Consider the following 18,551-nt stretch of genomic DNA (forward strand, 5'->3'; position numbering starts at 1 on the left):
AACTCCCATTTGCATCCCTCCTTGTCTACACAAAGAAGAGAATTTAAAGAAAAAAAAAAAAATCCAAGTTGATTTTATATCTGTTACACACAGGGGAAAGGTTTATGGTAATTTGGTAATGGTCAATTTAACTTGTTGCTGGGAACTTTGTCACTATGCGCTTCCTAATAAAGAAGCAAAGTAACGTTCAATTGTGTAATTTATCATCACTTAATTACTCTGCAACGCCACGGTCTCCGCTAGCGTGCAAAAGACAGCTCTCAAATAACATGGTGCCAAGCACGTGACCACTTAGCTGGAGAGACGAGGAACGCAGTCCACGTGTCAAAGTTTATTCCGAAAAGTAGCTGTTTGCTATTCGGCATAAGCTCAGGCCTCGCTCAGTCCGCTGCCGAGGCCGTTGCTTTCTCCCCGCCACGCTTTCCCTCCTCCCCGCTCTACCGCCATTGAACCCTTCTCAATCCAATCTCCTCTCCTTCTCCAAACACCAAACAGATTCTTCACCCTATTGCCATCCGCCACGCGTCATTCTCGCTGGAGCAAAAGCCACGCGTGACATCAACGCCACATACGTTGCTTTTGTGGTCCACACAATACCTTGTTTTTTTTCCCCCACTTTTCCTACGATTGGTGAAACCGCCTGTTAGATTGAAATTCGAAAAATAAAAATTAATTTTTCATGAGATTAATGCGCTAAGTTCTGAGGTTAAAAGTTTACAGTTGCCGACCTTTTCAAAAGTTTGGGTTTTGAGAATTTCATTCTTCTTTGTTTTCGCGAACTCGACTGATAAATTAGGTTTCTCTTCCTCCTCCAATGATTATTAATCGCCGGCCAACTTAAACTCAGGTGCGATCCAGCTCCCAATATTTCCCTTTTTTTCCCCCAGAATATTAAATGCCGTTTTTTCGTGCGTTGGAATTGTTTGACATAATGCATCTGAAAACTTAAGGTTCTCAAGAATTTTCAATTACAAAATGCGCTTAATTTATTGCATTTTACAGATTTACTTTCTGTAGGTTAAGTAAACTGTAATTGTAGTTGGCTTATTTATTTTGATGACCCCATTGCTGAACCTTTCTACTTTTGATTTGAAGCTGAAGTGGACAGGGACTAATCACGTTAGCCCTAGGAAAATATGTCGATTTCTATGAGGGACTTGGATTCTGCTTTCCAGGGAGCAGGACAGAAAGCGTATCCTTTTATTTAATGTGTTATATTTGTTAATTACTTTGTTTCTAATAGTTTGGCATCACTTTTTGCTTTCTACTTTTTTTACCCCCTTTCAAAAATATTAATTTATCCTCCTCTCATAACTAGTGCAATGATTTACAAATTTCATGTCAATGAAAGATACAGTTAAAAGTTTATGTGGTTAGCATTACTATTTGATGGCAGTTATTACCTCTCTGCACATAAGAGACATTGGTTTGTGAACGTGGCATGATACTTTAAAGAGCAATTTTGAAAACTCAGATTCATGGCGTCGGGTTGAAGTCAACTCATGTTCCAGATAAACTTGTGTTGGGTTAGGTGTGAGTGGCGTAAAATTCCTGTCTGCAAAAGCCAAACCAACTTCAAATTGGAAAAAAAAAAAAAATTCACTAGAGGGTGCTGGTTCTGGTTGGAATTCGTTTTCACATTAGTTCAATATCTTATTCTTCATCCATTATGACTTTGTCTTTCTTCGTTGACATGTTCATCTTTGTTTGTTGAAGTCTTGAAGACGGGTACGATTATTCGGCAATAATTTTAAAAATGCATGAAAACTGATGTATGATAATTTGATAGGATAGTTTTCATTGTATATAAACTATTATGGTATATGTAGTGTATTAAACAATGTATACAAGGTCGGGTTATCTGATGGCTATACTAGACTGCATCTGTTTATTAATCTTGATCTGATCTGATAGGGAAAATGCTGGGTGATTGAATCAGGTCGGGTACAAACCTGATCATTTTGTACCGTGGTTTTATCAGCTTGCAGATGATATCTAGATTTTATAAGATCTACCATGAGGTTTCACTTGATCATCAAGCCTTAAAAATGTGAAATATTTATGCCGTCATTTCTATTGTGGGGTGGTACCATCATTTTTCTTTGAATTTTGAGCTTTTAGGTAAACATTGAAATGCCAAACATTAGTAGTTCTTCCTTCATGTGTTGCTGTTTGGAAAGTCGAATCGCTGAAGACCACGGCAAGAAAATATCTCATCGTTTGTGATAGTCATTAGATTACTAACTTGGTGAAAAATATCTTAGCCTAATTGCATGGCATGATCTTTAAAAAGTTGTAGATTTCACATGTTTGTTTGAGTGTGTTGAGACTGAGTTTGATGGCCTTTAAGGACATGCCAGTTAGGCGTGCCATGTTTTTGCTCTGATAAAACAAATTGGTTACAGGCTTTCGTCAAGTTCCTTCACCTATCTCATTTTCCTCTTCTGTTGTCTGTGACTGATTTCTTCAAGATTGGCAGGACAACTTAGATGAAGACTTCAAAGAAAGCTGCTTATTATGTTATTTACTTTCTTCATTTTGCTGCTCTGACTGTGTATTTTTTCATCATTTCTTGTTGTGATAATACTTGTATTCCTTGACATCTTATAGTGGAATAGAGATATGGCGCATTGAGAATTTTCATCCTGTCTCCGTTCCAAAATCTTCTTATGGCAAGTTTTTTATGGGGGACTCCTACTTGATTTTGAAGGTGCTTTGTTATGTTCTATCTTTTCCTTGAAACCAGATATTGTTTTTTACACAAGTTTGGTCTGTTTCGCTATCCAGTTAAATTCCTATTTATCAACACCTTCGAAGGGGATAGCAGTAGACCATGGAAGATTATTTGTCAACAATACTTTGGGGACATGTTTTTTTTAAATAAATACTTTACTGATTCTTCCATTCTTATTTATTTTTTCCTTTTATGATGTAAGTTCTTGACATTTTGGAGGTAATTCTAGTTTGAGACACTGTCTAAGAAATGATCTTTTTCAAATATATAACAGTTTTGAAAGAGGGTAATGTGTCCAGCAGCTCAGAGAAAAAGAAGGAAGAATGAAGTATATCAAAATCTTAAGTAGGGCCAATAGAGATCTTGCTATCCGAGAAATTATCAGATGCTCCTTGAGCACATGAGGTGGTGCTCTGGATAGAACAAAATCAAATGCTCAACACAGTAGTTCCTTTCTTAAAAAAAAAAAGTTCATGCCCTAGCACCTGCTCATGCACTTCAGGAGTGAATTCTTTCTCCTAGGTCCAAGCTTTCTGGATGGAGAAGAGGAGATATGTGGAAAAGAGAGCGAAAACTTCATAAAGATAACATGGAGACCTTAACTTCTAATCATCCTTTTGTGCTATTTTAGTAAGATCGAGTTTGTATATAAGCTGCATACTAACTTTTCTAAATACAAAGCAGTAAATCAAATGAAATATAAAACAAAGGACAGATCCACTACATAGTCTAAGACACATGTAATGACGTACTTTTAGGACTATGATGCAAATTTGTATTTGATAGGGGTTAATTGGATTAGCTACTTATTAGCTAGGTTTCTTTTGAACTGAAGCCAGGAAGGAGGCAAAAGGCAGAATAGATTTGTTAGGGTTTTGCATTTATTTTGCATTTTGTTTTAATTAGAGACCAGGAGCAGTTGGATGGAAAAAAATGACAGAAGCTGTTTCAGATTTTGAGGCCCATTATTTATTTCCCAATTTATCACATTTCATCCAGGTAAACAAATGGTAAGATAGTAAAAAATGATTACATTCTCCATCGAAAGATGTTAATTGTGTGCACTTGCCCTATCAATTATTCATTATAGGGACATGATTGCTGCAATGGGGGTGAGGTGTGTCAAATAATCTCTATAGCAGCAAGTAATCATGCTATGTAAGAGTTTAGGTGGGGCCACATGAAATTTGTGCAACTCACAGCGAAACCCTAGCCGCCACCCTCCCAAACCTAGCCATCACCCACCACCATCAAACCCTAACCCTCTATCGTTAGCCGACCACCCTAGTCGTCACCACTTCTGAGTTCTGACCACCGTTCAAAGTACTGTTCATCTGCCACCAGCACTGCTCATCAGAACACTGTTCATCTCTCCCGATTAGACCCAGGCCCGAAACAGTAACAAAGTTAGTGTTCATCACATGGTACTGTTCATCAGGAACATCGTTTGACATACTTTGTGATTGATATAGCGGAAAACTGATTTGTTTGGTTTGGATTTTGGAGATTGGTTGGTGGAGATCGTTCCGTTGGTTTGCTTTGATGTTTGGTTTAGTAAAAATTGTTCAGTTGGTTCGTTTTGGAGAAGATCATTCTCTCAGTTCATTTAGTGGATCCTTAAAGAAGGATCCTTTGTTGTTGGATTCTTTAAGGAATAATCATTTGTTTGTTAGATCATTAAAGAAGGATCATTTATTGTTAGATCCTTAAAGAGGGATCAAATTCCTTAGAGGATTGTTTGTTTGGTGGATCTCAAAGAGGATCGTTTGTTGATGGATCCCTGAAGAGGATCATTTGATTGGTGGAGCCCTAGAGAGGATCAATTGATTTGAGGGGATCGTTTATTTGGTGAATCTCAGAGAGGATCATTTGATTGGTGGAGCCCTAGAGAGGATCAGTTGATTTGAGGGGATCGTTTATTTGGTGAATCTCAGAGAGGATCATTTGTTGATGGATCACTAAAGATGATCCTTTGATGGATGGAGCCCAGAGGGGATCAGCTAATTTGAAGACGTCCAAGTAAAAGATAAGCAGATCAAGACTATTTTGAGTTTTTAAAGCCTTGTCACAGATTAGAGCATGTGCACTTTACTTGTAACAAGTTAAACATATATAATATATATGTTCAGCTTGAGGGGGACTGTTGAGAGTTGTTTTTTTATGTATGTTTAGTCCCATATTGGTTAGTGACAAGCCTATTTATATTTATGATATTATAAATAATGTCTAAGAGAGGGAACTAAATATCCTTTCTGATTACTATTTTTAACAGATTGTTATCACCGATTTCATCTCCATCAAATTATTTTTTGCTTAGTTAAAAAACTGTTCTCATACAGACAACTGCTTCGAAAAGTGGTGCTTTGCGTCATGATATCCACTATTGGCTTGGTAAAGATACAAGTCAGGTTTGTTATTGAATCCTCCACTGTATTTTGTGAATCGTTTCGTCAAGTGGCCGAAGCTGGTATCTTAAACATCAAATTCTATAGGACGAAGCTGGGGTGGCTGCAATCAAGACTGTGGAACTGGATGCAGCCCTTGGTGGTCGAGCTGTTCAATATCGTGAGGAACAGGGCCATGAGACTGAGAAGTTCTTATCTTACTTTAAACCATGTATTATTCCACAGAAAGGAGGGGTAGCATCAGGATTCAGGCATGTAGAAATTAATGAAAGTGAGCATGAAAACCGTTTATATGTTTGCAAAGGAAAGCATGTTGTCCGTGTAGGAGAGGCAAGTTCTATCCTGCTAAATTAATTGTATTTTTTTTTTTACTTCCACTAGAAAGTGTACCTTTTTCTAGCCAAGCCTTTTATCTGGATCTGACTTTTATTTCTACTGTTTCAGGTTCCATTTGTTCGATCATCTCTCAATCATGATGATGTATTCATCTTGGATACCAAACGGAAGATTTTTCAGTTTAATGGATCCAAATCATCTATCCAGGAGAGGGCAAAAGCTCTTGAGGTTGTCCAATATATAAAAGACACCTATCATGACGGGAAATGTGAGATAGCGGCTGTTGGTAAGTGTTCAGAGTTCTTCTCGGTGGTTGAGCAATTATCAAAGATTTAAAGGTATCTTAATCTTATAATCTCAGAGGACGGGAAGTTAATGGCTGATGCTGCTGCTGGAGAGTTTTGGGCTCTTTTTGGTGGTTTTGCACCTCTTCCACGAAAGACAGCCTCTGAAGTAGTTAAAGTTGAAGAGGCTTATCCTGTGAAGCTGATGTGGTAATTTTTCAAGAATACACCTTCAGTTATACTGCATGGTTTTGCATCATGCAGGGTATCTTTTAATGATTTTATATATGAAATTTTTAATGAATAATTTTTCTAATACATCATTTTTGTCTTTCTAAGTGTTGAGAAAGAGAAACCTGTGCCTGTAGAAGCCGATTCACTGTCAAGAGAATTATTAGAGACAAATAAGTGTTATCTTCTTGACTGTGGGATTGAAATTTTTGTATGGATGGGCAGAAATTCATCTCTTGAGAAAAGGAAAAATGCTAGTGCTGCTGCAGAAGTAATTTTTAATCTGTTCCTGGTTAAATCTTTATTATAGCTTTTCGTGCTTAGATGGTTATAGAATGATGCTTATTATCTCTGTGCAGGAATTGGTTCGTGGTCCTGACCGGCCTAAATCTCACGTAATTCGTGTCATTGAGGGTTTTGAGACTGTAATGTTTCGATCTAATTTTGATGCATGGCCACAAACAACTGCTGTGACTGCATCTGAGGATGGTCGAGGCAAAGTTGCTGGTCAGTAAGTGCTAATATGGAAATTCTTTTGTGATTGACATGGATGTGCAATGTGCTTAATTTCTGTTTAAATGTACTGTTTTGTTTTACTTTCTGATTTTTTTGCTAATAATTTTGGGCAGCTCTCTTGAAACGCCAAGGACTTAATGTGAAGGGCCTTATGAAATCTGATCCTGTAAAAGAAGAACCTCAATCATACATTGATTACACTGGCGATTTGCAGGTGATTTTTCTTTTTATTTTTATTCAGGAACTTCATTTGTATTTTCTGACATTCCTATCAGCAGTACAAATATAAATATCACTTTTCACAAGCAAAATTTTCTTAATTGCAGTGCACATAGAATTTGAGTACAGTTGCAAACTGTTTTCATGTTCACTTTCTTGTTCTTTTCCTTGGATTTGATGGACAGATTTGGCGTATAAATGGCCAAGAAAAGGCCCTTCTTTCCTCATCTGATCAGTCAAAATTCTACAGTGCCGATTGTTACATGTTCCAATATTCATATCCAGGAGAAGGTCGAGAGGAATATCTTATTGGAACTTGGTTTGGCAAAAATAGCATTGAGGTGAGTTAAATATTATTTATTAGCACGTGACTATGTTGATAGGTGGCTTGTTCTGTTTACCAAGTTCAACAAGTTTGGTTAACACTAATGTTATAACTTTATTATTGTGCCATAATCAACTGCATGATTTTGTACTAGGTAATTAATTAGGTCATCGTTTGATTGTGTTACATTGTTGGCCTTTGGTTTCATCAGATTATTTGAAGTTTTTAACATGAGGTTTCCTCTCCTCATTCAACATAAAACCCTTTTTTGATTAATTAGTTTCTTTGTCTGTAACTATGAAAATGGGTATCTTGACTGTGTGAGTTTAGTTTTTCTCCCCAGATCCCAGCTCTCTTTGTCTTTGTCGTATCCTCTTAATTACCAATGTCGTGGATAGGCAGGACAGGCGATCAACAAAACAAAGGTCTTACAAGTCAGGATACAAAGCCAGGAATGCGTCTTTGTATAGAATACTAAAGGCACACATATCTGCATGTCAGCGCACGTGAGAATGAACATGCTCACGTATACAGGCTTGCATGTTCATAGTGAAGGAATAGGTTTTCCACACCACTACTCATTTGCATACTTTGACATAGTGAAAAAACATTTGTCAAGTTTTATTGTTTCTACTCTTCTCTTTTTGCCTCCTTTCCTCGATCCTGTCCGATCTGTTTAACTCAACTATTTTAAAGTACATAAATATTTCCTATTCCTCTTAAGGTAACCATGTCCTAGATATGGAACACATGCTTCCGAGTGTCATTTTGTCTCATCATGTCCTGGTTGTTGAGAGAGTGGATAGCCTTCTCATCAAAGAGTCAGCAGTGTTCACCTACTCTTGTGCTACAGTGTTCACCTACCCCCGTGCTACAATGTTCACCTACCCCCATGCTACAGTGTTCACCTATCCCAAATAGTGTTCACCTACCCCCATGAAAAAAACTTATAAATACCCCCCCTAAGTTTGATTTATAAGGTATCTCAGTAGCAGAGAAAGAAAGAGAAAGATACAGATATAAGTAATATCATTGAGAGATCTTAAGAGAGAGTTTGTGAGAATTCTTGGAGATTATCTTGATCAAGAGAGGGTGTTCTCTTTTATCTTTTTCCTTTGTAACCTCGAAAAGAATATAAATGAATTGGGCGTCGTCATTGCACTGTGGAGTAGCTCCATAAGAGTGAATCACATTATATCTGTGAGTACTGTGATTGAATTCGTGTTTGCTGGTTTTATTCTGTGATTCCAAGATCGTTTGGGTGTGTTTTGCGTCTCCGTTTGAGGCGTTCTTGCTGGCGTGTACCCTAACACTGGTAACATTGGTCAATGTACTTTGCTTTGGTGTAACCTTTGCATGGGTGCATCGCGTATTTCTTTGTTAAAATTTGCAGAGAAACATTTTGTTTGTTCAAGAGTGCATTGCCTTGAGAGACGTAAGCTCATACGAAGTTATGTCACTTCAACAAGTCAAGTTGTCACTAAATATTGTATGATAACTATTTGAACTTGTTTTCCTCGTTTACTTATCGTTATATACTGAAGTATTTCTGGTGGGATACAGGAAGAGAGGTCTGCAGCTACTTCACTTGCAAATGAGATGGCTGAATCTTTTAAGTTACAGGCTGTTCAGGTAATAATTATATTAACAGAGATCTAAAATATCCGTTTCCGCTTCATTATTCTTTATTCTCCATTTTCCATGCCACGGACCCTTCTTTATCAGTTCTGTCTTGTGTATTTACAGGCACGCTTCTATGAAGGAAATGAAGCTATTCAATTCCATTCGATTTTGCAAAGATTTATATTGTATAAGGTTTGGTAGTTAATTTTTTTGAACAAATATTTCCTCTCGATTTCAAGGTTTCTTTTTCTATGAAGTGAAGCATGTTTGATGCTTTTGATTTGCAAATTCCCAGGGTGGTTTAAGCTCCGGATACAAGAAATTTATCACTGAGAACAACATTGATGATGAGACCTATAATGAAGATGGGACTGCACTCTTCCGAATTCAAGGTTCTGGACCAGATAATATGCAAGCGATTCAAGTTGAAGCGGTATGCATTTAGAAAAGCTCTTTATGTCTGTGAATCTTGAATTTAGTTTCTTCTACTTCCTACATGCTTCAAGTCTATAGAACGCTGGTTATAGTTGACAAAAACTGATTTTCTTCCATTATCTTTTATAATGCTGAATTTATTTACCTTTAGAACGTGAGATACGAGTCCTATTGTTAGGCGCCTAATGAAGCCAAGCACCAACCCACCCAGCAGCCAATGTTGAAAAGGAAAAAGAAAACAAAATGGTGGGGCTCACTGCTACAGTAAAATATTAATATTTTATTATGCATAGTGTTTTTCAAAAAACTATAAATAGGGCTCCGAATCCTTAAGGAAATCTCATCCCAGAAACTTCTTCTTATATAGAAGTGTGTGAGAGAAAAAATAGAGAGTATCTTCTTCAAAAGAGAGATTGTAACTCCAGAGTTTTCTCCTCATAGTGAATTCTTCTATCCTTGCCCGTGGACGTAGGAAATCAAGTGCCGAACCACGTAAATCTGTGTGTCCAACATTTTATCTCTACTTTTGCTCTACTATTGCTGCGACCCTACTCTATTGGGCCCCGGGTTTGTCCCAACAAGTGGTATCAGAGCCAACTTAGGGTACTTGTATATATTTACTTATCGTATGCTCTGTGGTTGCCACCAAAGGTGGATCCTCCACATCAGAAAATAAGTTAGGTTATCACTTACCCTTTGGAGGTGACGGGTACTATTCACGAGTACGGCACTGTTCACAAATATGGTACTATTTATAAGTACGGTACTATTCACGGATACGGTTACTGTTCATAAATACAGTACTATTTACGTGAAATAGTAAGAAGTTATTGTTCGTGGTAGAAGCAATGGCGGCGAAGTTCAAGATTGAGAAATTCGACGGGAGTAATTTCTCACTGTGGAAGTTGAAGATAAAAGCTATCTTGAGAAAAGATAATTGCCTAGCGGTCATTGGTGCAAGGCCGGACGACATCACAGATGATAAGAAGTGGAACGAGATGGACGAAAATGCTATTGCAAATCTCCATCTGGCATTAGCAGACGGGGTGCTGTCAAGCATAGAGGAGAAGAAGACAGCAAAGGAGATCTGGGATACTCTAACAAAGCTATATGAGGCGAAATCCATGCACAATAAAATCTTCTTAAAAAGGAGACTTTACACTCTGAGGATGGCGGAATCTACATCGATGACCGACCACATCAACACCCTAAACACACTGTTCTCCCAACTCACAACGTTGGGATATACAGTTGGTGCGAATGAACGTGCAGAACTTCTACTTCAGAGTCTACCTGACTCGTATGATCAACTCATCATCAACCTGACGAACAACGTCCTCACGGACAATCTAGTCTTCGACGATGTTGCAGCCGCTGTTCTGGAGGAAGAAAATCGGCGCAAGAACAAGGAAGACAGGCAGACAAGTTCGCAGCAAGCGGAGGCCTTGTCGGTGACGAGAGGAAGATCAACAGAACGTGGCTCCAGTGGGAGTCATGCCCATGGTAGATCGAAATCACGAAGTAAGAAGAATATCAAATGCTACAACTGTGGCAAAAGAGGGCACGTCAAATCGGAGTGTTGGCACAACAAGAAGAGTGGAGATAAAAAGTCTTCAGAGCCATCAACATCTCAAGGATGCGTTGTCAGCACGTCAGAGGATGGTGAAATTCTATTCAGTGGAGCAACCACTGTTGATGAAGGCAGAAAGAAGTTTATTGATGTCTGGCTTCTAGATTCAGCAGCCTCTTGACACATGACCTCTCGGAGAGATTGGTTTCACAAATATGAACCTATCTCAGGAGGATCTGTATTCATGGGGAATGATCATGCCTTAGAGATTTGTGGTATTGGTACTATCAAAATCAAAATGTTTGATGGTATAATACGCACCATTCAAGATGTGCGACATGTGAAGGGCTTGAAGAAGAATCTATTGTCTTTGGGACAATTAGATGAGCTCGGGTGCAAGACTCATATAGAAAATGGAGTCATGAAGATTGTTAGAGGGGCGCTTGTGGTGATAAAAGGAGAAAAGATAGCTGCAAATCTGTACATGCTCAAGGGAGAGACTCTGCAGGAAGCTGATTCATGTGTGGCATCAACCAGCCGTGGAGAAGAACAAACCATGATGTGGCATCGCAAGCTAGGCCACATGTCAGAACGAGGCTTGAAGGTTCTCTCCGATCAGAAACTGCTTCCTGGACTTAATTCGGTAGCTCTTTCATTTTGCGAGCATTGTGTTACAAGCAAGCAGCATCGACTGAAGTTCAACACATCGAGTTCTAGAAGCAAGGCTATTCTAGAACTGGTTCATTCTGATGTATAGCAAGCACCAGTTACATCCTTAGGAGGAGCAAAGTATTTTGTGTCCTTTATTGATGATTACTCCAGGAGATGTTGGGTGTATCCTATCAAGAAGAAGGCGGATGTGTTCTCAGTCTTTAAAGCCTACAAAGCGCGGGTCGAGCTTGAATCTGAAAAGAAGATCAAGTGTTTGAGGTCAGATAATGGAGGAGAATACACAGACGGTGAATTCCTAGCATTCTGCAAGCATGAAGGCATCAAAAGACAATTCAGTACGGCTTATACTCCTCAACAAAATGGAGTGGCGGAGCGGATGAACAGAACTCTGTTGGAAAGAACAAGAGCTATGTTGGCTACTGCAAATCTGGAAAAAGTCTTTTGGGCGGAAGCAGTAAAAACCACCTGTTATGTGGTGAATCGATCTCCATCAACTGCAATACAATTGAAGACGCCGATGGAGATGTGGACTGGCAAGCCAGCTGATTATTCCAACCTCCATATATTTGGAAGTCCAGTGTACGTAATGTACAATGCCCAAGAAATTACAAAGCTGGATTCAAAATCCAGAAAATGCATATTCTTGGGGTATGCTGATGGAGTAAAGGGGTATCGCCTGTGGGATCCCACTACCCGCAAGGTTATCATCAGCAGAGATGTTATCTTTGTAGAGAACCAACTACAAAGTGAAGAGGGTTATCATCAGCAGAGATGTTATCTTTGTAGAGAACCAACTACAAAGTGAAGAGAAAGAAAGCAGTTCAAAGAAGGACTCAGAGACTGTAGCTGTTCAGGTAGAAGATGATCCGAACTCTTCTGAAGCAACACCGGAGCATGATGTACAAGAACCAGTTGAGTTCGAGGCTCCAGAAGTTCGAAGGTCAACTCGTGAGAGAAGACCACCGACTTGGCACTCGGAGTATATTACGGAGAGTAATGTTGCATACTGTCTTCTAACAGAAGATGGAGAGCCATCAACTTTTCATGAAGCTATAAATGGCACAGATGCATCTTTGTGGATGACAGCAATGCAGGAAGAAATTGAAGCTCTCCATAAGAACAAGACTTGGGAACTTGTGTCATTGCCACAAGGAAGAAAGACCATTGGAAACAAATGGGTCTACAAGATCAAGCGAAACGGCGAGGATCAGGTGGAGCGATATCGTGCTAGATTGGTGGTAAAAGGATATGCTCAGAAAGAAGGTATTGATTTTAATGAAATATTTTTTCCTGTAGTTCGACTAACAACAGTCCGATTAGTCCTGGCTATGAGCGCTATATTTGACTTACATCTAGAGCAGCTAGATGTGAAAACAGCATTTCTTCATGGAGATATTGAAGAAGAAATTTACATGCTCCAACCAGAAGGTTTTGAAGAAAAAGAAAAAGAGAACTTGGTTTGCAGATTGAACAAATCTCTGTACGGTCTAAAGCAGGCGCCAAGGTGTTGGTATAAGAGATTTGATTCATTCATCATGAGCTTTGGATACAACAGACTTAATTCAGACCCTTGTGCATATTTCAAGAGGTTTGGTGAAAATAACTTTGTTATCTTATTGTTGTATGTTGACGACATGTTGGTTGCAGGCCCCAACAAAGATCGTATCCAAGAATTAAAGGCTCAGTTGGCTAGGGAATTTGAAATGAAGGATTTAGGATCTGCAAACAAGATTCTAGGGATGCAAATTTACCGAGACAGAATTAATAGGAAGATTTGGCTTTCTCAGAAGAACTATTTGAAGAAAATCTTGCGACGCTTTAACATGCAAGATTGTAAGTCAATTTCTACCCCACTTCCTGTTAATTTCAAGTTATCCTCCAGTATGAGTCCTAGCAGTGAAGAAGAGAGGATGGAGATGTCTCGAGTACCGTATGCATCAGCAGTGGGAAGCTTAATGTTCGCGATGATTTGTACAAGACCAGACATTGCACAAGCAGTGGGAGTGGTTAGTCGATACATGGCGAATCCTGGTAAAGAGCATTGGAATGCTGTAAAGAGGGTTCTAAGATACATTCAAGGAACCTCAAATGTTGCATTATGTTATGGGGGATCTGATTTTATTGTCAGTGGATATGTTGATTCTGATTATGCAGGTGATCGTGATAATAGCAAATCCACCACAGGTTATGTGTTTGCACTTGCTGGCGGAGCTGTAAGCTGGGTTTCAAAACTGCAGTCAGTTGTGGCTACTTCAACAACAGAAGCAGAGTATGTAGCAGCTACACAAGCTAGTAAAGAAGCGATGTGGTTGAAGATGGTGCTGGAGGAACTCGGCTATGAACAAAAGAAGATTTCTCTATTTTGTGACAGTCAGAGTGCTTTGCATTTGGCAAGAAATCCAGCCTTTCATTCAAAGACCAAGCACATTCGAGTTCAGTATCACTTCGTTCGTGAGAAAGTGGAAGAAGGAACAGTGGATATGCAGAAAATTCACACCAAGGACAACCTAGCAGATTTTTTGACAAAAGCAGTCCATACCGACAAATTTACTTGGTGTCGATCCTCTTGTGGTCTGTCAGAGACGTAAGCAACATGAAGATGGCAAGATAGAAAAAATGGTGTGAATATATGATTGATATTCAATCAAATCTTCAAGTGGGAGATTGTTAGGCGCCTAATGAAGCCAAGCACCAACCCACCCAGCAGCCAATGTTGAAAAGAAAAAAGAAAACAAAATGGTGGGGCTCACTGCTACAGTAAAATATTAATATTTTATTGTGCATAGTGTTTTTCAAAAAACTATAAATAGGGCTCCAAATCCTTAAGGAAATCTCATCCCAGAAACTTCTTCTTATATAGAAGTGTGTGAGAGAAAAAATAGAGAGAGTATCTTCTTCAAAAGAGAGATTGTAACTCCAGAGTTTTCTCCTCATAGTGAATTCTTCTATCCTTGCCCGTGGACGTAGGAAATCAAGTGCCGAACCACGTAAATCTGTGTGTCCAACATTTTATCTCTACTTTTGCTCTACTATTGCTGCGACCCTGCTCTATTGGGCCCCGGGTTTGTCCCAACACCTATGACCTATATCTTCTGTTGTTTCCTGTGAATTCTTGCTTTTCTGCGATATGTTTCTTTCTGTTTTCATTTTAGTTCCATTCAGATACCTGGAGAAAATGTTTTCTTGCCTAGGTATTTGAGAGTATAAGAAATAGATCTGTGGATCTGTGGATATACATTGCTGCTTTTATAACTGTAAAAGGTGCTTATTGTCTGTTTTCCATTTTTATCAGGTGGCATCATCTTTGAATTCGTCATATTGTTACGTACTTCATAGTGGCAGTACTGTTTTTACATGGTCTGGTAGCTTCACCTCCTTAGAAGATCAAGAGCTCCTTGAGAGACAGTTAGATGTGATAAAGGTGAGTATCTCTTTACGTTTTTACATACTTGATATCTTCTGCCATAATTTCTATTGGCATCTGATTTCATTGAGACATCATGTGTATTTTAGAGGGTTATCTGGAACTGTATTTTTAAACAGTGGCCTATCCATTAGTCTTGGTTAGACTATGGTACAGACAGAGTGCAACATAATATGCTAAGTCAGCAAGAGTTAGTCCTCTTATGGAATCCCATTACCACCATGGTATAGCCAGCCAAAATCAATCCTGCCTTGTCTTAAATATTTTATACATGGTTACTATTATTTGTTAGAATTTAGGAAATCATAGTCAAATGATAGTCATAAGTAGTCATGTATATATATTCAACAAAAATTGTGTATGACATCATCAACTCTATGCAGAAGTGCTAGTCTTCTAAGTAGTAGTAACTTTATAGTATAGGCTCCGTCATAAGTATTCCTTAACATTAATTTATGCTATTTGGCTTTTCTGAGCATTTGTAAGCATTCATTGTGAAAATCATAACTTAACCCAACAGAGAAGCTTACGAAGAAGTTGCATACAGATTTGCATTGAGGGAAGCAATCTAGATTTTCTGTGGGAGGACTACAACTTTTTAATTAATTAAATATTTCAACCATTTCCAGATAGTTATATGTAATATTCACATTTTCGGTAACATTATGTCTGCACTTATATTATTTAGTATTTCTTCATGCCTTATTTTCCCAAGGTATTCATTTATGTTCCTCCTTTAATACAAGCATTCCTAATGACTGTGAATTTTTGCAGCCGGCAGTGCAATATAGACCGCAAAAGGAAGGAACAGAAACTGAGCAATTTTGGGATCTATTAGGGGGTAAATGTGAACATCCCAGTCAAAAGATCACAAGGGAACCAGAAAGTGACCCTCATTTATTCTCCTGTGCTTACTCAGACGGTAGGAATAAAGAGAAGAGACCTGTTATAATGAAGTTCATTTTCTTTTCTTTTTAATGTTCCATATGGAAGAAATACTGTCTAATTGCTGCTGTATCTTCCGTGACGTGCAGGGGATTTAAAGGTGTGTGCTGGGGGCATCCTTATGTACTTTGTCTCCATAACAGTTCATGAGTGTCTAATGCAAAATTAAATGCCAATAATATTGTCCTAGATATTTTATTTTCTGGATTTAGCTTTGGATTTTAGTTGCATCAGAAAATTTTTTCAGGTCAAGGAAATATTCAGCTTCGATCAAGATGATTTGATGACCGAAGATATATTCATTCTAGACTGTCACTCTGACCTCTTTGTTTGGGTTGGGCAACAAGTTGACCCAAAGAGCAGATCACAAGCTTTAAATATAGGGGAGGTATAATTTGCTATCCTGTGTTACAAGCTTGTAAAAAGAATGTAATATTTTTTATTTGCTTCCTTATTTTTCTGTTATCGCTTCAATAGAAATTCCTTGAACATGATTTTCTCTTGGAAAAACTATCTCGAGAAACGCCAATATTCGTTGTTATGGAAGGAAGCGAACCACAGTTCTTCACCCGTTTCTTTACCTGGGACTCTGCAAAATCAGGAGTAAGCAGCTATGTTATACAGTCGAAGTGCAAAAAATCTTCTTTTATTACTGATTATTTTGAGAAATTCTTTTGTTTTTTATTGTTGATTGAAGTATAAATAAGATAACACTTATCAAAGAAATTTGTACTGCTTGAAATAAAAATATAATCAGGTTTGGTATTTGCTTCAGACTTTGAAAGAGGTTCTACATTTCTTTTTGGTTGCAGATGCATGGCAACTCTTATGAAAGGAAGCTTGCAATTATCAAAAATGGACGGGCTGCAGCATTAGATGTAAGAAGGAAAATAGTCTCTCATTTACAGTTCTGGATTTCTGCTCCATATTTTGCAACTATTTTCTTCCGAAATAGCAAATATTTGATAGTATATGATATAGGTCGTAAAAGAGGAATGTTATATGTCAATATCTTAATACTTAAACCAAATATGGAGCATGAACTTATGTGGATATTCGATCCAATTTTTTGTTTCTATGCTTTGGGTTTGCTCATGTCTAGTGTTGTAAAATGGTAACTTAACTGGCTATTATTATATACTTTGTTGAAAAAGATTGGTTTTTATTTCAAAACCAAGCCAGTAACTTTATTGGACTGAGAAATTAGATTCGACAGACAACTGAATGGGGGGGGAGCTAATAACAGATCGATCACATGAGTATATATGAAATAAAACTAAATGATTTATAAAATATACAATATATGTTATCATGTCCAGTGTATGGCAAATCATACAACAAACTTATTACTTCCTTCATATCTAGACTACATCACAAACTTCTAGATAATCAAGAGTTACAGTGACTGCATTCTGGTTATCATTAGGTGAAAAAGTGCAAATGGTATCAAAAAATTCCATAACTGGACCAAAAAGAAATGAATCATTTTGCGGGAGATGTCTGATATAATGAATCTATGATGAAACCGTGCTAAAGAGATATATCACAAATGCCTTGTCTTGCATTTGTCAGAAGCCCAAGCGGCGGATACCAGTGCATGGAGGAAGATCTAGTGTGCCAGACAAATCTCAGCGCTCAAGAAGCATGTCCTTCAGCCCCGATAAAGTTCGCTTAAGGGGAAGATCCCCAGCTTTTAATGCAATAGCTGCTAATTTTGAGAATTCTAATAATTCCAGTGCTAGGAATCTTTCAATGCCTCCTCCACTTGATAGAAAAGTTTATCCAAGACCAGTTCATATGGATTCATCAAAACTGGCTTTGGATTCCGCGAAACTGTCTTCAAGGTCAGAAGCAATAGCTGCTCTAACTGCTACATTTGAATCACCAAGACATAATAATATACCAAGATCACCAGGTATTTCCTACACAACTTACTGCAATGCACAATTTTTTTTCTGTTCTTTTATATTTTATTATATAAACATAACCTACCAATTCTGAATGAAGTCCGGAGAGCAAAATCAGGGCTTTCCCCAAGGAGCAGCCCTAGAATGGATGAGCTAAGTATTGCAGAAGATGCAAAAGAGGGTGAAATTGATGAAGAAACGTTCCCTGTGTTTCCGTATGAACGCCTAATAACTTCATCTGATGATCCTGTTACAGAAATTGATGTAACCAAGCGAGAGGTAGGTAGCTATTCTTTTAGGAAGTAGAAACCTTAGAGTATGATCATGTTTAGTGATGGATTATATCATGTACTATTATGACATATACGTATCTTAGTCCTAATGTGAGAACAAGTCAACTAGAAGTACTGAATTGTGAGTGATCTCCTATACTCAGAGCTCTTTTAGTCATGGATTCTATGATTCTTCTCTTTTCAGGTCAACCATATAATCTGTTTGTGGGATGTTAGATAAAGTGCAGTCATTCCATATGTTTTGTATCTTGGAAACTTTTTTTTAATAACTTTTGTGTGTGGTGTGAATTGCAGGCTTATTTATCCTCAGAAGAGTTCAGAGAGAAATTTGGTATGGGCAAGCGCGATTTCTACAAACTGCCCAAGTGGAAGCAGAACAAGCTCAAGACAACCGTTCATTTGTTCTAAGCTTTTTGGTAGCGCAGGGTTTTGTTTTCCGCCAATTTATTTATTCTTTTATTATCATAGGTCTTTTTGCGGCTCACAGTTTTGTCTTCATTTTTTCAATTTAGTTATTGTTTTTAAACAGTATAAGAGGGTTTAGAGTTCTGCAAAACATTGAGAATTGCATTAATATAGGAAGCAGGGAGTTTGTACATAAATGTGGAAAGTTAACAGGGATGACTTGTTGT

The 18,551-nt window shown here is 38.1% G+C and overlaps 1 protein-coding gene across 1 annotated transcript; it reads left to right on the forward strand.

Moving 5' to 3' along the window:
- LOC109840455 (villin-5-like) lies at positions 439-18,545 on the forward strand. The gene is made up of 23 exons (XM_020409115.1): positions 439-847; positions 1,096-1,192; positions 2,611-2,710; positions 5,074-5,142; positions 5,227-5,469; positions 5,584-5,761; positions 5,837-5,969; positions 6,099-6,261; positions 6,350-6,497; positions 6,620-6,720; positions 6,911-7,066; positions 8,614-8,682; positions 8,797-8,865; positions 8,969-9,106; positions 14,643-14,771; positions 15,549-15,696; positions 15,809-15,819; positions 15,967-16,107; positions 16,197-16,322; positions 16,532-16,597; positions 17,292-17,634; positions 17,727-17,905; positions 18,214-18,545. Exons 2-23 carry the CDS (start codon positions 1,137-1,139, stop codon positions 18,325-18,327), a joined length of 2,880 nt encoding a protein of 959 aa, XP_020264704.1. The 5' UTR covers positions 439-847; positions 1,096-1,136; the 3' UTR covers positions 18,328-18,545.

The sequence above is a fragment of the Asparagus officinalis genome, chromosome 5 (assembly GCF_001876935.1).
Source record: "Asparagus officinalis chromosome 5, Aspof.V1, whole genome shotgun sequence".
Taxonomy (NCBI): Eukaryota; Viridiplantae; Streptophyta; class Magnoliopsida; order Asparagales; family Asparagaceae; genus Asparagus; species Asparagus officinalis.

What these genes read in the sequence shown, in the direction of transcription:
- LOC109840455 (XM_020409115.1), top strand. Translation starts at nt 1,137, where the DNA reads ATGTCGATTTCTATGAGGGACTTGGATTCTGCTTTCCAGGGAGCAGGA. An exon ending in ATGCTAGTGCTGCTGCAGAA is followed by an intron (nt 6,262 to 6,349) that starts GTAATTTTTAAT and finishes ATCTCTGTGCAG; the next exon opens with GAATTGGTTCGTGGTCCTGA. An exon ending in GACGGGCTGCAGCATTAGAT is followed by an intron (nt 16,598 to 17,291) that starts GTAAGAAGGAAA and finishes TGCATTTGTCAG; the next exon opens with AAGCCCAAGCGGCGGATACC.